The sequence below is a fragment of the Dermacentor andersoni genome, chromosome 4 (assembly GCF_023375885.2).
Source record: "Dermacentor andersoni chromosome 4, qqDerAnde1_hic_scaffold, whole genome shotgun sequence".
Lineage (NCBI taxonomy): Eukaryota > Metazoa > Arthropoda > Arachnida > Ixodida > Ixodidae > Dermacentor > Dermacentor andersoni.
In genome coordinates, this window is record NC_092817.1 from 76258620 (window position 1) to 76280486 (window position 21867).

Here is a 21867-nt window from a genome sequence, read left to right on the forward strand (position 1 = left end):
ATGCAAGACGAACTTTCGCGCCTTGGAGAGCATACAAGGTCAAGCCCTACGCACGTGTTTAGGGCTGCCTAGGTGCACCTCAACAGCAGCGACAATCGCCATCGCAGGAGACCATACAATCCAGACACATGTAGCTGTCGACTCTCTCAGAGCGCACATTCGCCATCTGTCAAGGATCCCCGACCATCATTTGGCCTCCCTACCAGCCGAGAGACCTCAAGCGACCTTTTCACGAGTTATTAGCGCTCATCATGAGTACATACCGGCATCATTTACACCGGCGGCGAAGCCTTCCTCTCCCCTGTGGTGCCTGCGACAGCCTCAAGTGAATTTTGCTATTCCTGGAATCACAAAAAAATCCAATCATCCATCGCCGGCTCTGAAGCAACTTACGCTCAGATTACTGCACCAGACGTATCATGACCGCATACATATATATACCGATGGTTCCACCTCACCTACCAGCTCAACTGCTGCATTCGTCGTTCCAGCCAAGAACGTTACAGTTAAATTCAAATTGTCGCACACGACTACATCTACATCGGCAGAACTTGCAGCTCTCCATGCCGCTATGATGTACATCACCGAAGAGCCTACAGAGAAATGGGTCGTATTTTGTGACTCAAAGGCAGCCCTTCACAGCATCAAGTCCGCATTACGTCACAGAACCTACGAGCAAATGACATCTGAAATCAGGGAACTGCACCACCATGCTCTGGAAAGTGGACACCACATTATATTTCAGTGGATTCCTGCTCACTGTGGCATCGTCGGCAACAACCTAGCTGACAAGGCTGCCCGGTGTGCCCACGAAGATACCAAGACGCGTCCAACACCTTTGGCGAGGTCGGACGCTGCCAGAGAACTTCGCCAACTTGCGCGTAAGAAATCCCAAGATCTCTGGATTTCAAGTGGCCTAAATTGCAGATTACGTAAACTGGACCCCACGCTACGGCTACAACTGCCATCTAGCCTTCCCCGCGGCGAAGCAACCTTGTTGTGTCGCTTGTGGCTGGGAGTGGCGTTCACGAACGCATACTCCTACCGTATGGGAATGGCCGAGAGCCCGATGTGCGACTCCTGTGGGTGCGAGGAGACCATCGAGCACCTATTGTGTACTTGCCCTCGCTACGATGTCCAACGCCTCTCTCTGCGGGCAACTTTACGCAGACTGGACTCGAGATGTTTCACCGAGTCAAAGATACTCGGACCGTGGCCACACCCGTCACTGGCTCGAAAAGCGATTCGTGCACTAGTGCGGTACTTGAAGTGCACGGGCTTAACAGACCGTTTATAGTGTCCTTGCGTATGGTGTCGCTCCCACACGTACTCAGTGCTTCCTCTCTCCCTTTCTTCCTCTTTCTATTCCCCTTTCCCCCACCCCCAGTGTAGGGTAGCAAACCGGATGCTGTTCTGGTTGACCTCCCTGCCTTTCCTACCCTTGTTTTCTCTCTCTCTCGGTTATTCTAATGATATAGATCTCCCCTGGCCTGGTTCTCGGCTGGTTATGGGGGCGCTCATCTCAAAACTGGAAGTTCTGTAGATATTTCTAGGCATGGTGTCTGGGCGCCCCTTGTCCAAACACAGACGATCTTGCCGGAGAGCATCCACCACGGCTGTGGGAGGTAGACTAGAGCTGCCCCCGAGTACGCACCATCAAAATACTCGTATATGCAAGCGTGCTTCCGGTTTGGTGCTTTGGTCATTGCGGGACACTTAGTACTCAATCCGAACCCTAAAAAATCTCCATCTAATAGATGATTTGACATGCGACATGAGTGGCGGAGACCCTCTCTTTCTTTAGTTTACTGTTGGGTCCACAGGGTTCAACGGGATTTGCATGGCGCAGGTTCCTTCCTCTCGACAATGCAACAACAAAAAAAAAGCGAGTCCCCTTCATCCCGCTCCCTTGTGTAGGGTAGCAAACCGGTTGAGCTAAACTGGTTAACCTCCCTGCCTTTCCTTCTCCACTTTTTTCTTCCTTCCTTCATTCCTTCCGAGTGTCGGGCCGGGGAACACCTAGTACCCATTTCGTAAACGGGTGGGTAACCGGCCGTAGCGGGGCTTTAAACTTGCCAAGGTTGACGACTGGGCGTGTTGGTATAGCATATTAGAGGTTGGATTGCGTAACATTTTGACGAAACACACAGAAGAGACACACACCACAGAGCGATAAACACACGTGGGGTTTTAAACACACGTTCTGGCGCAGTTGCAGGCCATACTCAATCACGAGGCCACCGCTTTTATCTTACCTAAACGCTTTGAAAACGCCCTGTACTAGGTTTGCTAAAACGCAACCGACAGAAGTCTGTCTTGGAACGCCCAATATTCCTAGCTTCAAGACTTTACTTATTTATGATACCCTCAAGGTACATAGTTGTACACTGCATAGGGGAGGGGCGAGAATACATTCTAAGAGTAAAAAATACAGGATTAGTTCTAGGAATTCACTGTGCAGGGAACAAGTGAGATATGAAAAAACTGGTAATATATCCATAACAACCAAAAATAGGCTCACATAATATGAAAATACAGAAGGAGTACACTTTGCTAAGCAGACAATGTTCATGAATAAGTGCGTAATTATGCCATCTGCCACCACACATTATTTTATGTTGATTAGTGCCTACTTAAAAAGAGTGGGGTCACTGAGGCTTACTAATGATGTAGGTAGATTATTCCAGTCGATCGAAGTCCTAGAAAGAAATGATTGTGAGCACGCTACGGTGTTATGAAGGGGTACGTTAACTTTCTGTACATGATCATGACGAGCTGAATAATAAGGCGCACGGTGGATCCAAAGAGGGCGAAGAGATGCATTGTGGCAGTAGATGTTATGAAAAAGGGAAATGCGTGATTCCTTTCTGCGAAGAGATAATAATGGGATTTTAAGGGTACTCTTCATTATTGTAACACTAGCAGTGCAACGATAGTTAGGTAAGATGAAATGAACAGCGCGATATTGCACTGATTCGATTTAGTTAATTAATGTGATCTGATGAGTATCCCAAACTGATGAGGTAGGACGTATGTTGTGTACAACAGCCTTTTTAATAAAACAGGCGCAAGCGAAAAATTTCTCTTCAAGTATCCTAAGGAGCTAACCGTTCCTTAGGATACTTGAAGAGAAATGCTAGACGTTCTCCTGAAACTAATATATAGCGGCAAAACATCGAACGCTGTAAGCATCTTGCTGCCTGCGGAACCCACGTGCGTGTGCCGAAAATGTGTTGACATAGACAATTTACGGTGACATATGTATCCTCTTTTCTTTTGCAGGGAAGAACTACCCAAGCGCCTACGAAGCGACGAGCGTTCGATGCGCGGGAGAGTACACGTCGATAACGTAGGCTCGACGCCAGCAGAGTGCCTTTCAGTGACGGTTCATGTTCCTGCACAGACTGCTTTCAGCGAAAGGACCGCACCGAGTGGCTCGTCTATCTGTGACAAAAAAAGATATACACCTATACCACGTGCAATGAGCAAAGAACTATGAGTGCACCCGTTGACTTCACATATTTTGTCTTCACACATTGCGTTGAAAGACTGGTGGGCAGACAGGACCTTTTCTTATTTCTATATACCTGCCTGCCGTTGTTTTGCACGACGTACTCCGGACATTGACGTACGTATAAAGCAAATTACTACAACTTATGGTAAATAAACGAGACGAAACAAGTGAACGAGTTGTTTGCAGGTACTGGCCAGATTTCTTTCTCCCATTAGGTTGGCATTCGGGTGCGAGCGTTTACATAAGGCAACGCAACCATGCTTCCAGCTCAGACACGGTAGCAGCATGGACGGCTGATCCAGCAGGCATGCACAGCGGCGCGAGTCAATGCGACCTTGAACTAACGGCTGCATCCTACGCGAAAATGTGCCCCACCATAATACAAATAAATACTTTTCCCTATTATTTCCTTTTTCAAGATTTACTTGTGCTAAAGATTTAGCTAGAAATTTTGATGCATCTACTTTAAAATATACATTAGAGGGGCATTAGTTTGACGTTATCGTTTCACGGTGCAGTGACGGGGGAAAACCAGTCGGTTCCATAATTTTGTCACGAATCTAACACTTTTTTTGGCCCAACAATTTGAGTCGCGCAGGCAATCTGATTAGACAACGCTCGTTCACGCTCGAATCCGTGACGAGATGTAGGAAATTTTGGATACGCGTAGGCGCATCTCGCGTGGAGCGATAGCTGTGCAGCAATAGTTAGCCGGTGAAAAGCTTCACCTGAAAAAAAAAGCTATACAATGTACGGGAACCAATGCAAGTGTAGTGTGGCATTTGCTTGAAGATTTCGCCGTTATTTATTGATGGCCACATTGCTTTATCGCTGACACAATGATTGCACGGAATGTCTCAAAGTTGAATACGCTCGCTTCTTAATATAAATTTGGAGCCATTGACCACATATGCAAATTCTGCCAGTGAATATATCGGCTACATCATTCGTATCCCAGAATCAAAGTGGTGACTTAAAACCACATATACGCACGAATTTGTTTTCTTTTGTCTGCGCCTTGTCAGCGCGGTTTTTGTGACATTGCATGTTACCTCACTGACCCGCCCACTATAAGAACGATGGTGCTGTGCAGATTATCTTTCTACAGCTTTTACAATACTAAATGTCGCAGTCTCACCCTAAAGGCGATACAGTGATAGCGATAGCAAAATAATAGACAACTTCATGAAGTATGGTTTATACTTCTTATCGGCCGTATGAACTGCAGTAAGCATTGACTTTTTGGTTAAATTATCACGCATAGTGGAACATGCGTACTAGTAAACATGAAAAGATCGCATTGAATTACCGCGAGCGCTCGCTGTCACAACGATCGCACGAAGAGCGCTGACAGTGGATAGCGAATGCTTAGTGCAGCCTCTCGCTTCACCGCAATTTCGAAATTTGAAGTTACGCAACTTGCAGACACGTCACTAGATTACCTCTTTCAGTTTGCAAACTCTCGCGCCGCGGTTGTAACCCTTGCATGTTCCGTCGGCACCTCCGCCGAGTGGCATCGCTATGGTGGCTCAAACGACACTCTAGTTGCGAACTGGAAATAACGTTTGCTCACTATCTCGAAAATAATTCCCCTTACGCATAATTAACTGCGCGAATTGCGTTTAACGCAGCGCGCAAGCTCCGTAACGATGACGCGACCGGGCCAATGGTGTCAGAAGCGCCATCTCGCGAGCGGGAACCGAAGGGGGCCGCATTTGCCGCCGCTTCCCGGCGGAGTTTCCAAACTGACGAAGCAATCTAGTAAGGTTCGACACTACTGCGAGGAGGAAGCGCGCACTCGCCTCCCCTAGCGGGCGTTTAGTCACGTTGCCTCCAACACTGGACGCGTAGGAACATGACAGCATGGCTCGCATCAAGCCACCATCCACGGCTCACTCTCGCACTCTTTTCGTCGAACCCACAGCATACGGAATCGGGGACAACTTGCCCATCTAGCGTGGATCATGCGAATTTTACCACACCTGAACTTATTCGGAGCATCACGGCAACGGTGGTGGCGAAAATTTGCCTAGAAACTTAATATAATCGCTATCGCGGTAATACCAACGCAGAATATCGAGGAGTACAAGACTGCAATATAATTTCTCTAGTTTATCCATGATAGTACCAGGTGCGGATCCAAGGGGTAGCATCAAAAGAGAGAGAGAGTGAGTAGACGGACGCCTTTACAACAGGGGGAGGGGATAAGTTAACTGCATGTTCAATTGCGTATGTGAAGAAGTGCCAGGATATCTCTATGCTGGCGGTGGGAGGCTAAACCTCCAGGCCTACCTCCCAACCACTTTTGGATCCAGCATTGATTCCTGATAACTGGTAATATAATTCAAAATCATGCAGCAACACAGAAAGACTGCAGTCCTAACCAATGTTACCGATGTTGACTTTTATGCACTGCATATATACTGCAGCTACACTACTAGACGCTGCTTTTTTTTTTTAGTGGTTCAAGCATGTTTGTTGAGTAATGTCTTTACGAAGGGCAGCGGAAAAGCGCAAATGTATTAATCGTGAGTCACCAATCTTTGGTGAACGAAGGAGCTCTGGCGGCTTTTATGGGCACGCGTTCACCGCTGCAAGTTAGAAGAGTCGACAAATTCATGTCGACTCTTCAGGACGTCTACATGAACCCGACAAAAGTGGGTTGAGTGGACTTGTCCGGCTGGAATATGCCTGTGGGATTCGTGCAAAAGCTTGCCGGTCGAGCTGAACTAGCATCGTGTCGGAATGGTCAGTCCAACTGCAGGAAAGTGACTGGCGATGACTGACCTCATCATGGCCAGAAGCTGTCTGTACGTGCGATAAAGTTGCACAATTTCTTTAGTCCTACCGTGTCATGATTTTCAACAAGAAAGATGCACTATAGTTGCTTGACTAACAAGGCTACCAACACGGATAGAGCTAGTGTGAACGGTTTAGGCGTACAACAAAACTAAAACCAAGACAAAGAGCGAAACAGTCTGTCTTTATCGCAGTGCAACAGAACATACAAAAATTCACTGACGATTAGATAATCCCCAAGGCGAAATTTTAGCGCAGCTGTATACGTGTGTTCATTTCACGATATACTGGCTGGCATGGACAATATGTCTCGTGCGGCACGTTGTGAACGGAGCGAAGTGTGGCGCGAGTGTCTCCCTAGTCGTGATGCGTCGGCGCGATTCACAACAGCCGCCGCAGACAGACCTCCGTTCATGCTGCGTTTCGTCTCCATACAGACGACGCCCGCTACTGTGGCGCCATCTCGTAGCCATCGTCGCCGCAAAGCCCGTCATGCGCGGCACATTTTTCTTCTCACGCTTTCGCCATGCCCTCCTCCTCCGCTTTTCTCCTCACGCTCTCTTTGCTATCGCAGTCTTTCATCCGCGCTCCGCGTTCACTCTTTCATCCGTTTGCTGTGCTTGTTCGCTTGCTTATGAGGACGCCGAGGGATGACACCGATGCTCGCCGCAGAAACGGGCGCCTAAGAGCTCCAAAAAATTATAATGGGCACTCGAATGTTCAGGCGTTATAAAAAGAAAATCTAGCTTATTAACTGGTATGCAGTAAAATATGAAAAGTTGGGACATTTGGTCATACCGACAGGGTCAAGTTGGGATATGGGACATTTACTCAGATGTCCGCGCTGTCTAGTAAATTAGGGACGGTTGGTAACCCAACCATTAGATGAACAATTGCAGCGGCACAGCTCGCTCTCAGTAAGCTTAGTAAGAAGCTATGGAACACATGGCATAATGGCGCTCCCCCTCAATGAAAGGTGGGCTTGCACGTTTGCTCGGAACAGCGGTCACCATTGCAGGCTATGCGTGCCGCAAGTTCTCTGTTTCACCGGCATTCATTCAATCTACGCAGCGCGCATTTTCGCTGCAAACACGGCGAACACGTGATAGATAGGTTGTCGTGCCGTCTCATGTGACGAATAAGATAAGAAACCGACAGTTGCGCTGCTTCGATGAAACCGAAGGGGGGAAGCAGCGCAACGTCGCCAGTTGACAGCACTAACCAGAAAAGCTGCAAGCCCACACCTGGCAATGGGTAGTCCCTATGTGGCCGTCACGGCTCGTGCACACCCCCGGTGGCTCGTTGCCAACGGTATGCGCCAACGTAGCAGCTACCGCCAAGCATCGCATGTTCTGTGAACAGCCGCGGACAACGGGAGGTAAGCGGGATCTGTTCTTTACGAATATGAAAATGTCAGCTTAAACATGGCCAGTCAGAAGGGTACACATTTGAGCTGGTTGGTTCATGATTGCGAGCAGAGCACAGCGTTAAAGGACAGGACGAAGGGAAGGGCACAGACCACAGGGCTGACAAACCACCAAGTGTCTTTATTCTTTCAGTCAGCGTATAAATACTCTACCACTATCTCGAAGAAAAAAAAAACGAAAAAAGGAAAAGAGATTCAGCATGCGCCGGGCAGTAAATTATAATCAATGAGATAGGAAGGTTATCTATTTTGGAAGGAGTCAAATGGACTGGGGGCTGTAGTGGTAGAGTATATAAATGCTGACTAAATGAATAAAGAGACTTGGTGGTTAGTTAGCGCTGTGGTTTGTGTCCTTCTCGTCGTCCTGTAGTTTAGTGCTGTCTTCTGCTCGTAGTGACTAGTCAATTTTCGATTAGCTTCACGCTACAAGAATTTTCTACTGTAGAGGAAAAAGATGCAATAATAGTGTTTCCGCAGTGACAGAGCACATTCGCTGCTCGAATACGTTGCACAATATTGTTGGCCACATGAAGTTATGGCACTCTTGTCTCAGTGGACAAGTGACGTTCTAGCAAAAATTCCAAGTAAAAAAAAATATGTATTCTGCACAGGTAGTGACACGTGAACGGGGCTGTACACCATGAGGCCCGAAGATTCGCGGTTCCCTGTGGTACTGTACACAAGTGGCGCACGGTCATGATTATGCCGTCGTCCCCATACCATTGTCGTCTTGCTAGCTCCTGGACACATTGTCCGACGATTGGCCGCTACTGGACATAGTGCAAACAAACGCCGGATGTAGCGCGAATCGAGGTGGCCAGTGGCGGCGGGTAATGCACGTAATCGCGCACGTCGGCTCTAACACCAGCTCACCGCCGTCCTCAGTCAGTCGTCGTCATGGCGTCGTCGTTATCGTAGTGATTCTGCCGGAGTGATTTTGTCGTAGTGATTTCACTAGCGCTATCCAATTCTCATCACGCCTTCGTCATCACGCCGTGGTCGCCATTTTGTCATCGTCCTCGTAGCGTCCTCGTCATTCCTTCTTCGTCATTTCATTGTTGTCAGGCCGTCGTCGTCATAAAGTCATCGTCATTCTAGCATCGTCACACCTTCATCGCCATGTCGTCGTCGTCATAACATTGTGCTGATTTAAGCATCATCATCGTATTGTGGTCATGTCGTTGTCGTCATTACAGCTGCGTTATCTCCTTCGTCACACTATCGTCCTGCTGCAATCGTCGTCATACTATCGGCATCATTCCAGCATCGGCATCACTTTGTCATTACGCCATCGTCGTCGTGCATTTGACGACGCTCCAGAGTCGTCAGCCGATGGTCGCCAAGCTGTGATAAAGAAGTTCTTCACAAACACAAATTAAAAGCTTTGGCTTAACCGATCCTCACAGAGCGGGGGATCCGCGCACGTTTTCACTTAAAAAAAAAAGGAAATCTCCGGCGGAGTCTTCTCACGATTATCTTTGAGGTTAATGTCATTACAATTGAAGCGATGTAACGACACACCGTATTACTACCGGGGTGTATGCCGGCTGGTTCCTTTTTTTTACGCATCCCTCAGGACACACTACGCCATCTTGCGCCTCCGCTGCGAAGTCTGCGCGTGGTGTGTGTCTGAATATATATTGTCTGAATGTATATGACGCACCTTCAATTCCGTCCGTCCCCCCAGTACTGAAAATTATTGAAATAATTTTTTGTCATTGAAGAGCGGCTCATACCCAGTGGCATATACCTATTGACTCAGGTTAGTGTCAAACAGGTGCGTTAGAGAACGTCACATAAATAGTGACCCAAATTGGAGTGAATGAGGCTCGTTGAAGAGAGCGCACATACTCAAGGTCGCATACGGTAGGTGAGATAAGTTGGTTCAGCGATTGGTTTTGAACACGGTTCTCAACCCAGCACCCCGATCGACAGCCCGTTAAACCAAGGACTTTCCAGTGACCCAAGTCGGTGCAGAAACGGTTAGAGACGTAGAAGCACAGAAACATTTCGAAAAGTGCCGCCAAGTATCCTAGTAACGCTAGTCAAATTATCGTTTTTCTTTTCGCAATGCTTCTCATGTTTGGCGTGCTTCCTCATTGCGCAAGTTTTACAATAAAGTGTATAAGGGGTTCATTTACAGATTAAACAGTAAAGGACGCTATACTTGTTTGGTGTGAGCATATCATTTTGCAATTAACTGCAAAGTAATTAGAATAACCTTTTCAAATTGTGGAATATAAACATGAAACTTGATTGGTGTGTTGCACCATTACTGCATGCAAAAAATTTATATAGTAGGTTAAAACATTAGCATCATCGTGAACATTTTATATGCGCTATTTTTTCGGCGAGCAAATACATAAGAGTTCGCCAGCACGTCACATTTATTTGCTCTACTTTTGCTCTCCCATCTTGGCTCATCTAAATCAACATTTAATTTCATGCTTTAGGACGAACGTGGGGGCATTGTTTAGTTTGTTAGCCGGTGCTTTGGCTAAAACTGATGTGTACGAGAAGAAAACAGCCAAGACAACAACAGTTATCTGTTTGGACATGCAGTCTATGTGTAGTGATTATCTAACGTAGCTGAAATCGACAATAGAGCGCATGAAATTTAGTGGCCACGACAGTTACCATACATGAGCGTGCGCAGTCGCATGTGCATAATTTCCAGTCTAGCAAGGAAAGCATAATCATGTAGTTTGCGTAAACATCGCTATTTATGCTTCATCTCTGTGGTTTTTTAGCTGTTACTTGCTAATGTACATGACGACAAACAATTTCTGATGATTATTTGGTGCATAACAGAATGCCAGGAGAGGTGCCCTTATAACTTAAAATAAAGACGTTTGCCGACAAACTTCTATGACACAGCGTTGGCCATAAATTTCAGTTGGTCGTATCTGCACTGCATCGTCTTCTACTTAGCTTCAGCTCTTCCTGTTTGGCGGTCTTCATCGAGTGCACTTATATTTCTTTAATATGTTATTGCGCGCTTCACTTACTCTCCTTTCTTCATCTTTATTTGCCTAGTGGGTAGCGCTGCTGAAGCGACATTAAAAAAAAGGCGAAAAAAGAAACGTTAACGATTATGTATTGGGCTCAGTGGACTTTCGTGTTCAGCGCTGCTTAAAATGTCGTCTCAGATGTTTTACCGGTTCGAAGCCCTTAAAATACAGTTCCATTTATCGTACTCGCAGCTGTGGCGCGCCCCCTTTCTACACGCCGCGTTATCATTTCTTGATTTATATTTTCAATGTATTACGTTTTCTGTCGGCGTTCGCCTGCAGCCTGTTCGAGAGCACCGCAACGCTTAGAGTGAGGGTTGTGTCAGCTAAGAAAAGCATTTATTACCCGAGACTTGAGATTGAAGTGAAGCTCTGAAACTTTGTTGCAGCAGCGGTGGTTGTTTCTCCTTGAAGGTTTTAACGCGAATGTGCCGTATGTCTCCTGCAGGTGAAAATTTCTACTGTGTAGGTACGTCGGGAAAACCTTTAAATGGCATAAAATATCCTTCATGGTAGGTACCATGGAAGAAAGTAACCTGCGATACACATCAGTGATGTGAGTAACCCAGATCGGTGATCCCTAGTAAAAGAAAAAAAAGTAAAAAATATGGAATTGTACTTCCTCTAGAAGTGTCGTAAAGCTTGTCAGTAAGCGAAAAAAAAATCACGCAGAAACTCCTCTTGGATTTGTCTATGTATGCGTAAACATTGTGCCACTTGTTCATCTCCACGCAGCTCGGTGTCATGATCAATCTTATCGAATTTGATCCGACCAGTATAAACCCTTATTGGTCGTTATCAACCTTATTGTTCTAGATCCGAGCCTTATCAACCCTTATCGGTTATTTTCAACCTTACCGGACTCGATTCGAGCGTTAATTATCAGCCTTATCGGTCTGTAATAACATTATCGCAATCTTTCCGATCCTTATCAGCCTTTATCTGTCCTGATCAACCTTATCGGACATGATCCAGCCCTTATCAACTCTTAACGTTCCATATTGAGCTTATCGGACTTGATGCAATCCTTCTCAATCCTTATCGGTGCTTATTATCCTTATCAGAATTCTTCCGACCATCATAAACCTTATAGCTCTAGCACTGTATCCATTCGCATCGAACCATTCTCAACCGTGACGAGACCCATATAACCCCTCATCACTCCTTATCTCTATCAATTCACCATCGTCATCATCATCATCAGCCTGGCTACGCCCACTGCAGGGCAAGGGCCTCTCCCATACTTCTCCAACTACCCTGGTCATGTTGGATAAGTATGGGACAGGTCTATCAACTCACTTACTGCTTATCTGTCTGTGTTGTGTGACGTGAAGCTGATGAGCCCTCACAGACACGTGGAATTTCGGTCAGCAAAGGAAAGTCCCAACGGAAGGCGCAACACGCGACCGCCGAAACGCATCGGGGATGTGGCGTGGTTGGCATTACATTTGCGCAAAGTTAGAATTTCCCTCTTGTCTACAATGCTCCAAGTCGGTTGTACATGTAGTCCTACATATGGCTTTTATTCCACCATCACCAAATCTTTCAGCAAAACATTCATATAAACTATACTCTTTTGACATTTGTTATGTACCGCCGGCACAACATATTCATATGGTTCAGACATATTCGCCTTCTGCAAGCGTAGTCATTTTACGTGGGGTCGTAGGCCCGAAGCTCACCACCGCCAAAGTTTTAATGCGAAATCATTATACAGCTCAAGAGACAAAAAATCCGGTGTTGGCGTGACCAAAGCCATTGAACCCTCGACGCTTGATGCTAATTAAAGCGACGTTAATAATGGTAGAGTTGATTAAGATATAATTAACTGAGGCACTCGAACCCACGACCTGGCGTTGTGTGCACATTGCGCCGCCCATGTCGCGGCGCTTCTGCTGACACGGCCACTCGAGTCACGTGACTCCGTCATCGGCACCAACGGAAGTCGCCGCGCTTCTGCTCACGTGGCCGCTCGAGACACGTGGTCGCAATGCTTGATTTCGCATTATTCCACATAGTGAGAACAAAGTACGTCTAGAATTTTTCGTCTCAGATATATTTTGTTTTATAAATTAATTTCATAATAGCGATTCGTCTCGCATGACAGACGGACCGACGAGTTTCCTCATTGGGTAGGCATAGACATGCTCACGAATTTAAAACACTTAAGGTAATTTTATTTGAAATACAAAGAATAATTCTCGGTTAAAACCAAGAATTCACGGTCGAGAACGATACTTCCTAATGCGAAATTTGAGCGCAGCTTTATACGTGTTTTCATTTCGCAATATATCTGCTGGCGCGGACAATTTGTCTAGGGCGGCCAGTTGCAAACAGGGCGAAGCGTGGCGCGACTGCCGCTCTAGTCGGAAGATTGCGAGAGGCAGGGCGTGTGTGGCGCGTGACCTCCGCTCACGCAGTGCCCCGCTCACGCAGTGCCCCGCTTACGCAGTGCTCCCGTAATCGTCATGACCACCACTCATGACGGTTGCCTCCGCTCATGCAGCGCTTTGTTTCCACATACGGTATCAGTGGCGTCATCGGGGAACAGACGACGCGCTCTACTCAGGCGCCAGCTGGTAGCCATCGTCGCCGCAGAGCCCGTCTTGCGCGGCACTACGGTTCGCTTCTAACGTTTTCGCCGTACCCTCCTCCTCCGCTTTCCTCCTCACGCCTTCTGCGCTATCGCCATCTTTAATCCCCCGCTGCGCTCCGCGTTCGCTCTTTTATCCTTCGTTGTGTTTGTTCGCTCAGTTACGCCGAGGGACGCCGACACTCGCTGCCGGAATGGGCGCCTAAGAGCTGCGCTCTGAAATTCTGCGTAGCCTACGTAGTCAATACTGTGCAGTAAATAGTGCAGCTGTATTCGCAGTTAAATGCACTGGCTATCGAAAATGCAGCAACGTCGGTGAGTTTTCTCAAAGTGATGGATACTGTTAGGGCTTGTCATACGAAGTAATTCGCAAGCAAATACATCAGAGAGAACGAGAATGTGAAATCACTACTTTCACTAAATGCATCTGCTACGTGCGCAAAATGATTTCAAAGGAAACTATTTCATATGAATAAAAATAAATAAAATCTCAAAGACATTTTCAATGATTGGTTTCGGATCGGTTTCTCCAAGCTCAGAATCCCAATGCTCTAAACATTACGAAATGTTCGCATGCCTACAAAGGTAGAAGAAAACACCTATGTCAATTTTCCACATGTTCAAGCCACGCCTTGAGACACATGGCGTATTTTAGACGCTTGGCGCTTGTCGCAGCACACACTTTATAGTTGACTATGAAGCTAGAAGTTAGGGGATGCGGCTCGTAGCCGAAATTCGCTTCGCGTCTCTCATCGAGCAGCGGCGATGTGAAGTGCTTCTGCTAGGTTAAGCACTTCGTATCTTATGATTCAATACCGTTTTACTACGGAATAAAAGTTCCACTTTCTGTGCAAAGTCCACCGTGATGGCTGAGGGCAGCGTTTGCCACTGAAATCTCCAGCGCCTCTTTTGTCGTAATAGCGCAAGGTACCCATTACAAAGACGTCAGCAGAATGTTGTTTGTGTGGGATATTTTTTTGAAAGATTTATATATAGTCAATCGCCTAGGCAATGGGTGTTGCAAAAGTATTTCACAATTTATCAGTGTTCTGTAAGCGTACAACCACTAAGACATGCACTTTGTTTTTAAAGAGCCGAGAACCGTTGCTTCATAGAGCCACAAAAAAAGCTAGCATTCACAGAGTACTTACACATATTTTTTTTAGGTCAAAGCAATTAGCATAGCCAACTCTTCTGGCATTTCGTATTAGAGGAGGAAACTGCCATAGCTGATGCAGCAAATGTAAGTGACGCTCCGGATTTACAAAGCAACTGCCTTGAACGTTTTTCTAAGGCCTCAATAGTTCGGCCAGTACCATCGCATCACTTGCACACAGCCGTCATCACTGTGATTAAGCAATTCGCATTACCACTACCACTTCACCAACTACCACTTCATCACCGTGATGAGTGATGAAGTACTAGTTTTTTGTCATCAATAGTTGGCCCGTGTCACTGGGGCGCATGTAAGGAAAGGTTTGCCGCTTCGGCGCTCTGCCAGTGCCAGTGACGGGAGACGGTCTTTACAGTACGTGCCACGTGATCCGGCTCTGCGTGTGCTCTGCCCAGCCATAAACTTTAATATGAACTGCAAATGGCATGTACCGTAGAAGCCAAAGGGAGAGATGATATAATGACGCAACAATGTTCCAAGCAAAAAAATATTATCGAATTGAAGATCTCGCACTCATGATCTGAATGCTTTCTCGCGGCGGCATGAAACTCGACCGAAGAACAAGCTTATTCCAAAGTATGTATCTGATGCCGCGTAGTGCAGCTCGGCTGGCAACAAGCGAAAAAAATCGTGTTTTTCTCCGTACTACAAGTAGCACATAGAGAAAGGTAGACTACCAGAAGCAAGAGTCCCCAGATGTCGCTCTCGCAACCAATACATTGATGACATCAAGAAAGTTGTTAACCAAGTACAGGGCAATTGAAAGTGTAAATAGACAACCAGGAGCCATGAGAAAGAAAAAGATTAAATTATGGCGTTTTACGTGCCAAAACCTCTTTCTGATATTGAGGCACGCCGTAGTGGAGGACTCCGGAAATTTAGACCACCTTGGGTCCTTTAACGTGCACCTAAACATAAGTACACGGGTGTTTTCGCATTCCGCCCTCGTCGAAATACGGCCTCCATGGCCGGGATTCCATCCCGCCACCTCGTGCTTAGCAGCCCAACACCATAGCCGCTAAGCAACCATGGCGGGTCATCAGAAACAAAGTGAGAGAAACAAAGACAGCGAATTGGACGCAAAGGATGTAAACGAGAAAGACCACCGAAATTTACACAAATCAGGAGAAATTGTAACGGAAAATCCGTAGGATAACAGTGCCTTGCTATTTGAGGCTATATATATATATATATATATATATATATATATATATATATATATATATATATATATGTGTGTGTGTGTGTGTGTGTGTGTGTGTGTGTGTGTGTGTGTGTGTCGCAGAAAATATACGCAACAAGATGTGGCATCTGTATGCTGCAGCGAAATATCCGGAGACCGCTCAGCCCATCATAAAGGACAGCGAAGAGATTCACCGCTGGTAAGGCACACTTTCCAGTAGCGCTTGGCTTTAAAGTGGGCGGAAGCACCAACCGGTCAGCAGTCGAGATAAGCAAGACATGTTTAGAGTACTGGTGGTGAAAAAAATGGAGGCAATACCGAATTCGGTTCAGGCAAGGTAGATAGAGGAGTTTTTGAGGGAAAAAAATGTTTAGAGATGTACACGTTAATGCTGAAATGAGAAACATGTACAGTATACGTGATAAAGTCAAGCAGGTAAGGTGACTATTTGTCACCGCCCCGTCTCGGAGGAGATGTGAATAAATCATCATCATCATCCCGGCCACAGCAACCGTATATCGATGGGGGCGAAATGCGAAAACACCAGTGTACTTAGATTTAGGTGCACGTTAAAGAACCCCAGGTGGTTTAAATTTTCGGAGTGCCCCACTACGGCATGCCTCATAATCAGAAAGTGGTTTTGGCACGTAAAACCTCATAATTTTTTTTAAATAATAATCATCGTCATCCTAAGTCGTGTGCACGATGGTCGGATAAATGCGACAAAGAATCTCTGGTCTCAGTTCACGCTCTACACATTTTTTAAGGTGAGGCTATCTTAGCTTATTTCCCTGGTTTGGCGTGGCTGCCTGGGTGCTGGAAGCTGTTGTTCGGTCGATATCTCCATGGCTATATTAGTGGATACATATGCGAATATTATAGGAAACTACCAGTTTAGTGGCTTATACTACTCTTGTATGCTGACCAAGCATGTAGAGAATGCTTATATAAATTATTATATAAACTTCCAACACCAAACCTAACATCTCTAAACAGGCACCTCTGAAACGCACTCATCTGTTAATGGAACGGTATATTGTGTTTAACGGATTTCTTGATTTAGTTGTTTCAGTTAGTCATTCGGTATGTACCAGAGGGACGACGACTGTGCGTCGCCCGAACGACGTCTGGCTCTTCCGGTAGACCGGAATTTTCAACGTTGACCGCATGTACGAGTGCTTTTAAGTGGTGTGCATATAGAGTGAAGCGGGGCGTCAACCATCACATTTCTTGGCTCATTTGCTGCCTCAGTATTGGTGTCATCGGTGTATCCGAGTGTACGGCATTTTTACTCTGCCATCGAACGTCAAGAAGGTCCTGACGACGTTCTTAGTTCATTTCTTTTGGTGCAATATTTCTTTCCCAAGTACGTAAAATAAATGAACATTTTCCCTTGTCTGACTGTGCAATAATGACAGTGACCAACCATTTCTTTCGGACGTTTCACCGCAGGACAAATTTACTCTGTCTGAACATCGTAGGGTGGAGATGTGAGCGTGTTTGCGCGCGATGTAGAGTGTTTGCCGCCAATTCTGTGTTATTTTTATTCCACCGTCACAAAAGACTTAGAAAATAATGCACACGTTTCCTGTGGAGTAGGTGCTGCACTTACCCCGCCACGAGTCCTTAAGTTTACTTACTGTTTACTCGTCGCTATGTGTACCCTCTCCCTTCTCCGGCGCCAACCTTGCTAAGCCTGGTTAACCTCCCTGCCTTTCCTTAAGCGCTTCTCTCTTTTGTACTTATGCATGCTTAAGTGAATGCGAGTAGTCGGGCTATATTTCATTGCATCCTTTATTTACGCGCCCGCTACGCAAGTAGACGAAATTTATAACAGTTAGTCTAATAAAAAAAATCACGTAAGTTGGTTCAGAGGGGATGTGGAGGGATGAGGGTCTATAGTGCTTGGTGAAAACGGAAAGGAAGCGGGTTCTAATAGCCTTGCCGCTCCCATCTGGAGCGATTGCGCCCTGTTTCTCGAATGTCGTCTCTCGGTTTCTTTCCTCTGTCCGTCGTGGAAGGAAACCAGAGTCGTGAAATTTGTTTTTGTTTTCTCGTGGGAAGCTCAAGGAACACCCCATACTATTTCGCTCGCTTGTTAGCACTGTGCCGTCCCTCATTCGTATTTACTCTGCCGGGTAGACTTTCTATTTACCGTTCTAGAAGTTCGGCGCTTTGAACTTGTGTTTGCGGACTGAAGCAGCTGGCGCTGCGCAGAAAGAAGCGTGGAATGATGGCAAAGATTGGCACTGTCTGCAAGGCCGACTGCGCCATTCCTTGCAGCGGCATGCCACGCCAGCAAAGGAAAGCACAATGCTGGCGTCCAAATCGAAAATTAAGTCAACACCGAGCGAGAAGATTAAGCGAAACTTTCATTAACGCAGTGGAGCTGTAGCCCGGTGGGGCCTCTGCAGGCGTGTTGTCCCGGCTTGGTTGCGTTCAACGCCTAAGTGTTTTTCGATACTGGCAGTGCTTGCGCAAAAACAACGTGGAGTTGACAAAAAAAGGCATCCAGAATATCTCAAATGAAAGAGCGCAAGCGCTTTCTTGCGGTTTATACTTGGAGGCGTGTTCATGATCAATGGCTGCGTACCTGCGTTTAACTTTGCATACAGCGGCCCCGGACTACACAGACCGACGCTAGCCGACCATGCATGAAAAATGAAAGGATGGCTATGAAATATTGCGTGTTCAAGCTCTGGCTAATCAAGCTCTTTACACATGAGTTTATGAGCAGAAGTCAAAAAAAAAAAAAAAAGAAAGCCATGCCCAACGTAGCCTCCGCAGCGACCCATATATGTACAGCCACGGTAGTCAGACTTGTTCGCCTTATGAAGAGGGATGCCTATTTATGCATTGAGCAATCCACTTCTTCTCAGAGGGCTTCAGAATTGAGACCTCCTTCTCAGCAGTCCCCAGATTGAGCAGTCCACCGCTTGAGCCACTTTGGTTGCGTCATCAGCTGGAGACGCTGCCTCGAATTTCGTGCCCATTACGCGTCACCCGGAGCCGATTAGTGCACCCACTCCAAGAGATCCATCAGATTTCGAATCTCATCTATCTCTCTTTCTCACAAAGAGAGCTCAAGTTACTTTAAGAGCACGCTGCGGTGTACAGTTGTGGGTGGAGTATACTATCCACGTTAAAGACTTTAAACCTAAGATGCTGCGAAGTGTAGAAGTTAGCGTAGCTCCTTATGCCAAATTCCTGCTCCGCCAAAATTGTTTTCCGAGGGTAAGAACATTTTCTCCATTCCTATAAGCATCGTGTCAGCATGGTGTTCTGAGAGCATTTATGTGAAACAACTGACGACAATGCGTTATTCGTTGGATGGCGGTAAAGATCAAGTTCAAGTCGCTAAGGCGAAATTACTTGGCAGTTAGAATTTTAGACCAAGTCCATCACTCCCCGCCCCTTCTCCCCTCTCTGATGAAACGACATAAACGTTCTTGGCGACGGCAATCCAAAGTGAGTAATATTTCAATTTATTATCTTCAAAATGTAGTATATAAGTCGTCTTTCTTCAAATTTCTTTTTCAGATTTCCAAATGACCTCGGAGTAATAAATAAATACATGAGTGAATGAAACAAAATAATATTTCAATCACTAATAAATTCATAAATAAAAAAAAGATTTTTAAGTAATGTAAGTGGGGGAAAAAACCCGTCTCACTTTCGCTCTGTCAACTGTTTCGCGATGCTCAGTGCCAGGCAAACTTCTGCTTAAGAGCTTCTGAAGCAAAAGTGCACTTCGTCTGCATCGCTCTGAAAATATGGCCTCTCACCTAAGTCGAGCTCAGAACGGCGCTCGTTTGTATAGCACCGACGCGCCCGGTGTTCGCGCAACCATTCACTCGAAAAGGAAGCCATTCATTCGGACGCAAGAGCCTGCTCTTCCGAACATTAATCGGCCACTTTTTCTTCGCTCTCCTTCCTCTCTTACAACAGGTTTTTTTCTCTGTTTCGTTCTTTTTTTTTTTTTTTGTAGCTTGCCTTGGCGTGCTACGGAAGGCGTGTGCCGATGCGCCATTGATTTTCTCGTTTCTGTGTCGCGCAACACGATTCGTCTTCCTCCTCACCGCCACATTTGGTGCCCTTTCGCACCTGGTTCCTCTTTAGCTGCCTGTACTTTTCGTAAGCTAGCTCACTCTTTCTGTCTCCTTCTTTCCTATTTTTTTTTGTCTCCAGTACTTCTGTCAGTGGTTGCGCTAGACCATAAGGTATCGCTCGTGGATCCTTCCTCTTCTACCACCCCGACACAAACAAGAAAATAAATAGATAAAAGAAAGAAAGAAAGAAAGAAAGAAGGAAGGAAAGAAAGAAAGAAAGAACATGCTGTAGTAAGAGTTGCCGAAAAGTCGCCAGCGTGCCTCCAGTCCAGGGCGACGCCTTGAACGTAGCAGGCCTGTGAATTCTGCTTTATGGCGTCACGCTACTTGGACCAAATTTTCTATTGTCAAGCCCGGCGTGACGAAAATGGTGACGTCAAAACACCAGTGCCTTAACCGGAAACATCCCCTTTAGATTAAATGGCAGCCGGGCAAGATAGCATAACGTCATGGTTCGAAGCTCACCGGCGTTTTACTACCTAGGAGGTGTTGGCCAGGGCCGGTATAATGCAATCATTCCTTTCGTATCATATATCGTTAACGGCAGGCAGATATCGGTGATAACCCGGGTGGGGCGCTGCTTGTACGACTGATGAAGCGCGAGAAGGACTAATATTGGAGTAGAATCGTTGCACTAACAGGCCCAGGGATGATTGTAGCAAAATGTAGTGGCTGAATAGGAGCAACAATGCACTGTTCGTATAGTATCACCAGAAGCACCATACAGCGGCTTACGACAGCTTGCCACGTTCTCCACACATCGGCGCGGCACGCTCCTTCCTACTGTTCTTATTCACACGTTACAAATGCCTCTGTCATGTCCATTCCATTTTATCGTCCTGGCAGTGCCTTCGAGCTTGCGGACGTGACAAAAGCATCACCGCTGGCTGGATTTCACTTTAGTCTTGGCTTTTCACTTCAACGCTTACGGGTGTTAGAATCTTGCAAAACCTTGGGCGGGATCGGATAGTGCGCCTTCCAGCTGTTGCAATCAACACTGGCTGTTTTCATTCTCAGCGTCAGTGGCGCCTAGAGGCAAGGGGCACGACGGTGAGTGACTGCAGCTACTCGCGCAACACCTTAACCCACCGTGGCTCCTGGAATGATGAAAATAAGACTTGTAAAAAACATCAGCAACCTTAGTCCACCGATTCGGCAAATCTTGCTTGGAACATTAAACGCGAAAACCTTTCTGCGCCGGAGTGGGAACCTCATGCGAGTCCTTTCGTTGCTGAAAGGTTTGTGTATTTGCGAGGGAAAATAAACGGCAAAATACACAAGTCTATATCATCAGTGTGTCACATTTCAGTTAAGTGGTGCCGCTGTGAGTGGAAGACAGAATGGGTTGGCGTACGGCTTTGATCCTCATCGTGCTAGTTTTTCGATTCGTCGTGACAGTACACCCTATCCAAAGCGTTCATAGGAAGCTACCGACTAAAAGCCGCATATGAAAGAGTAATCACTTCGTGCACGTTATCGATCTAGTCTGCCAGAACTGACCACGGAGTAGGCTATCTCATCTAGAGGCTTCCGAGAGCGGCATACACCGATGACTGGCCACTGCTACCCGATATGCTGTATGCGAGAACTGCTCTTGCTCGACGGGTAACGTGCACCAAGGACCAGAAGGGAGGAAACAGAACGGCGACACGCAACTGGGAGACATGTTCTGACGCTAATGGTGAAGTTGCGCAGAAGCAGCCCTCTGAAATGGACACCCGCCTACAGGCATAATTGGGATGTGAAGCCGGGTAAAAGAACGTCGCAATAGCAGCAGCCGTTCACAAAGTTTATTGTATTTTTCTTACAACACGCCACCAGACCTCGGACGAGAGAAACACATCCACAGATGAATGACTCGTGCCGTTCGGAACGCAATCAATGGAACTCCCACAGAACGCGTGCCATCGCATGTCAAAAACTTCCGCTCTCGCTCCGCCCGCTCTCTCTATTCAATATGAGCGGTGTTTGCTTTGAGCGACTGGCGCTTCGTCCGTGGCGTCCACTCTTTTCGTTGCCCGATGCATGAAAGATCCCGTTGGATAGAACTCTGCTTAG

At 46.5% G+C, this 21867-nt stretch overlaps 1 protein-coding gene and 1 long non-coding RNA gene across 2 annotated transcripts in view; both read left to right on the forward strand.

The window, feature by feature from the left end:
* LOC126536327 (cell adhesion molecule Dscam1-like) overlaps positions 1–3686 on the forward strand; it is a 305377-nt gene extending 301691 nt beyond the window's left edge. The window contains exon 27 of the mRNA XM_050183248.3: positions 3283–3686. Within this exon, the coding sequence (XP_050039205.2) occupies positions 3283–3353 (71 nt within the window). The 3' untranslated portion in view covers positions 3354–3686. The remainder of the gene's footprint in view (positions 1–3282) is intronic.
* A 3217-nt stretch (positions 3687–6903) lies between these two features.
* Positions 6904–21867, forward strand: part of LOC129386237 (uncharacterized) — a 273338-nt gene continuing 258374 nt past the window's right edge. The window contains exon 1 of the long non-coding RNA XR_008613684.2: positions 6904–7691. This is a non-coding gene — a long non-coding RNA (uncharacterized lncRNA). The remainder of the gene's footprint in view (positions 7692–21867) is intronic.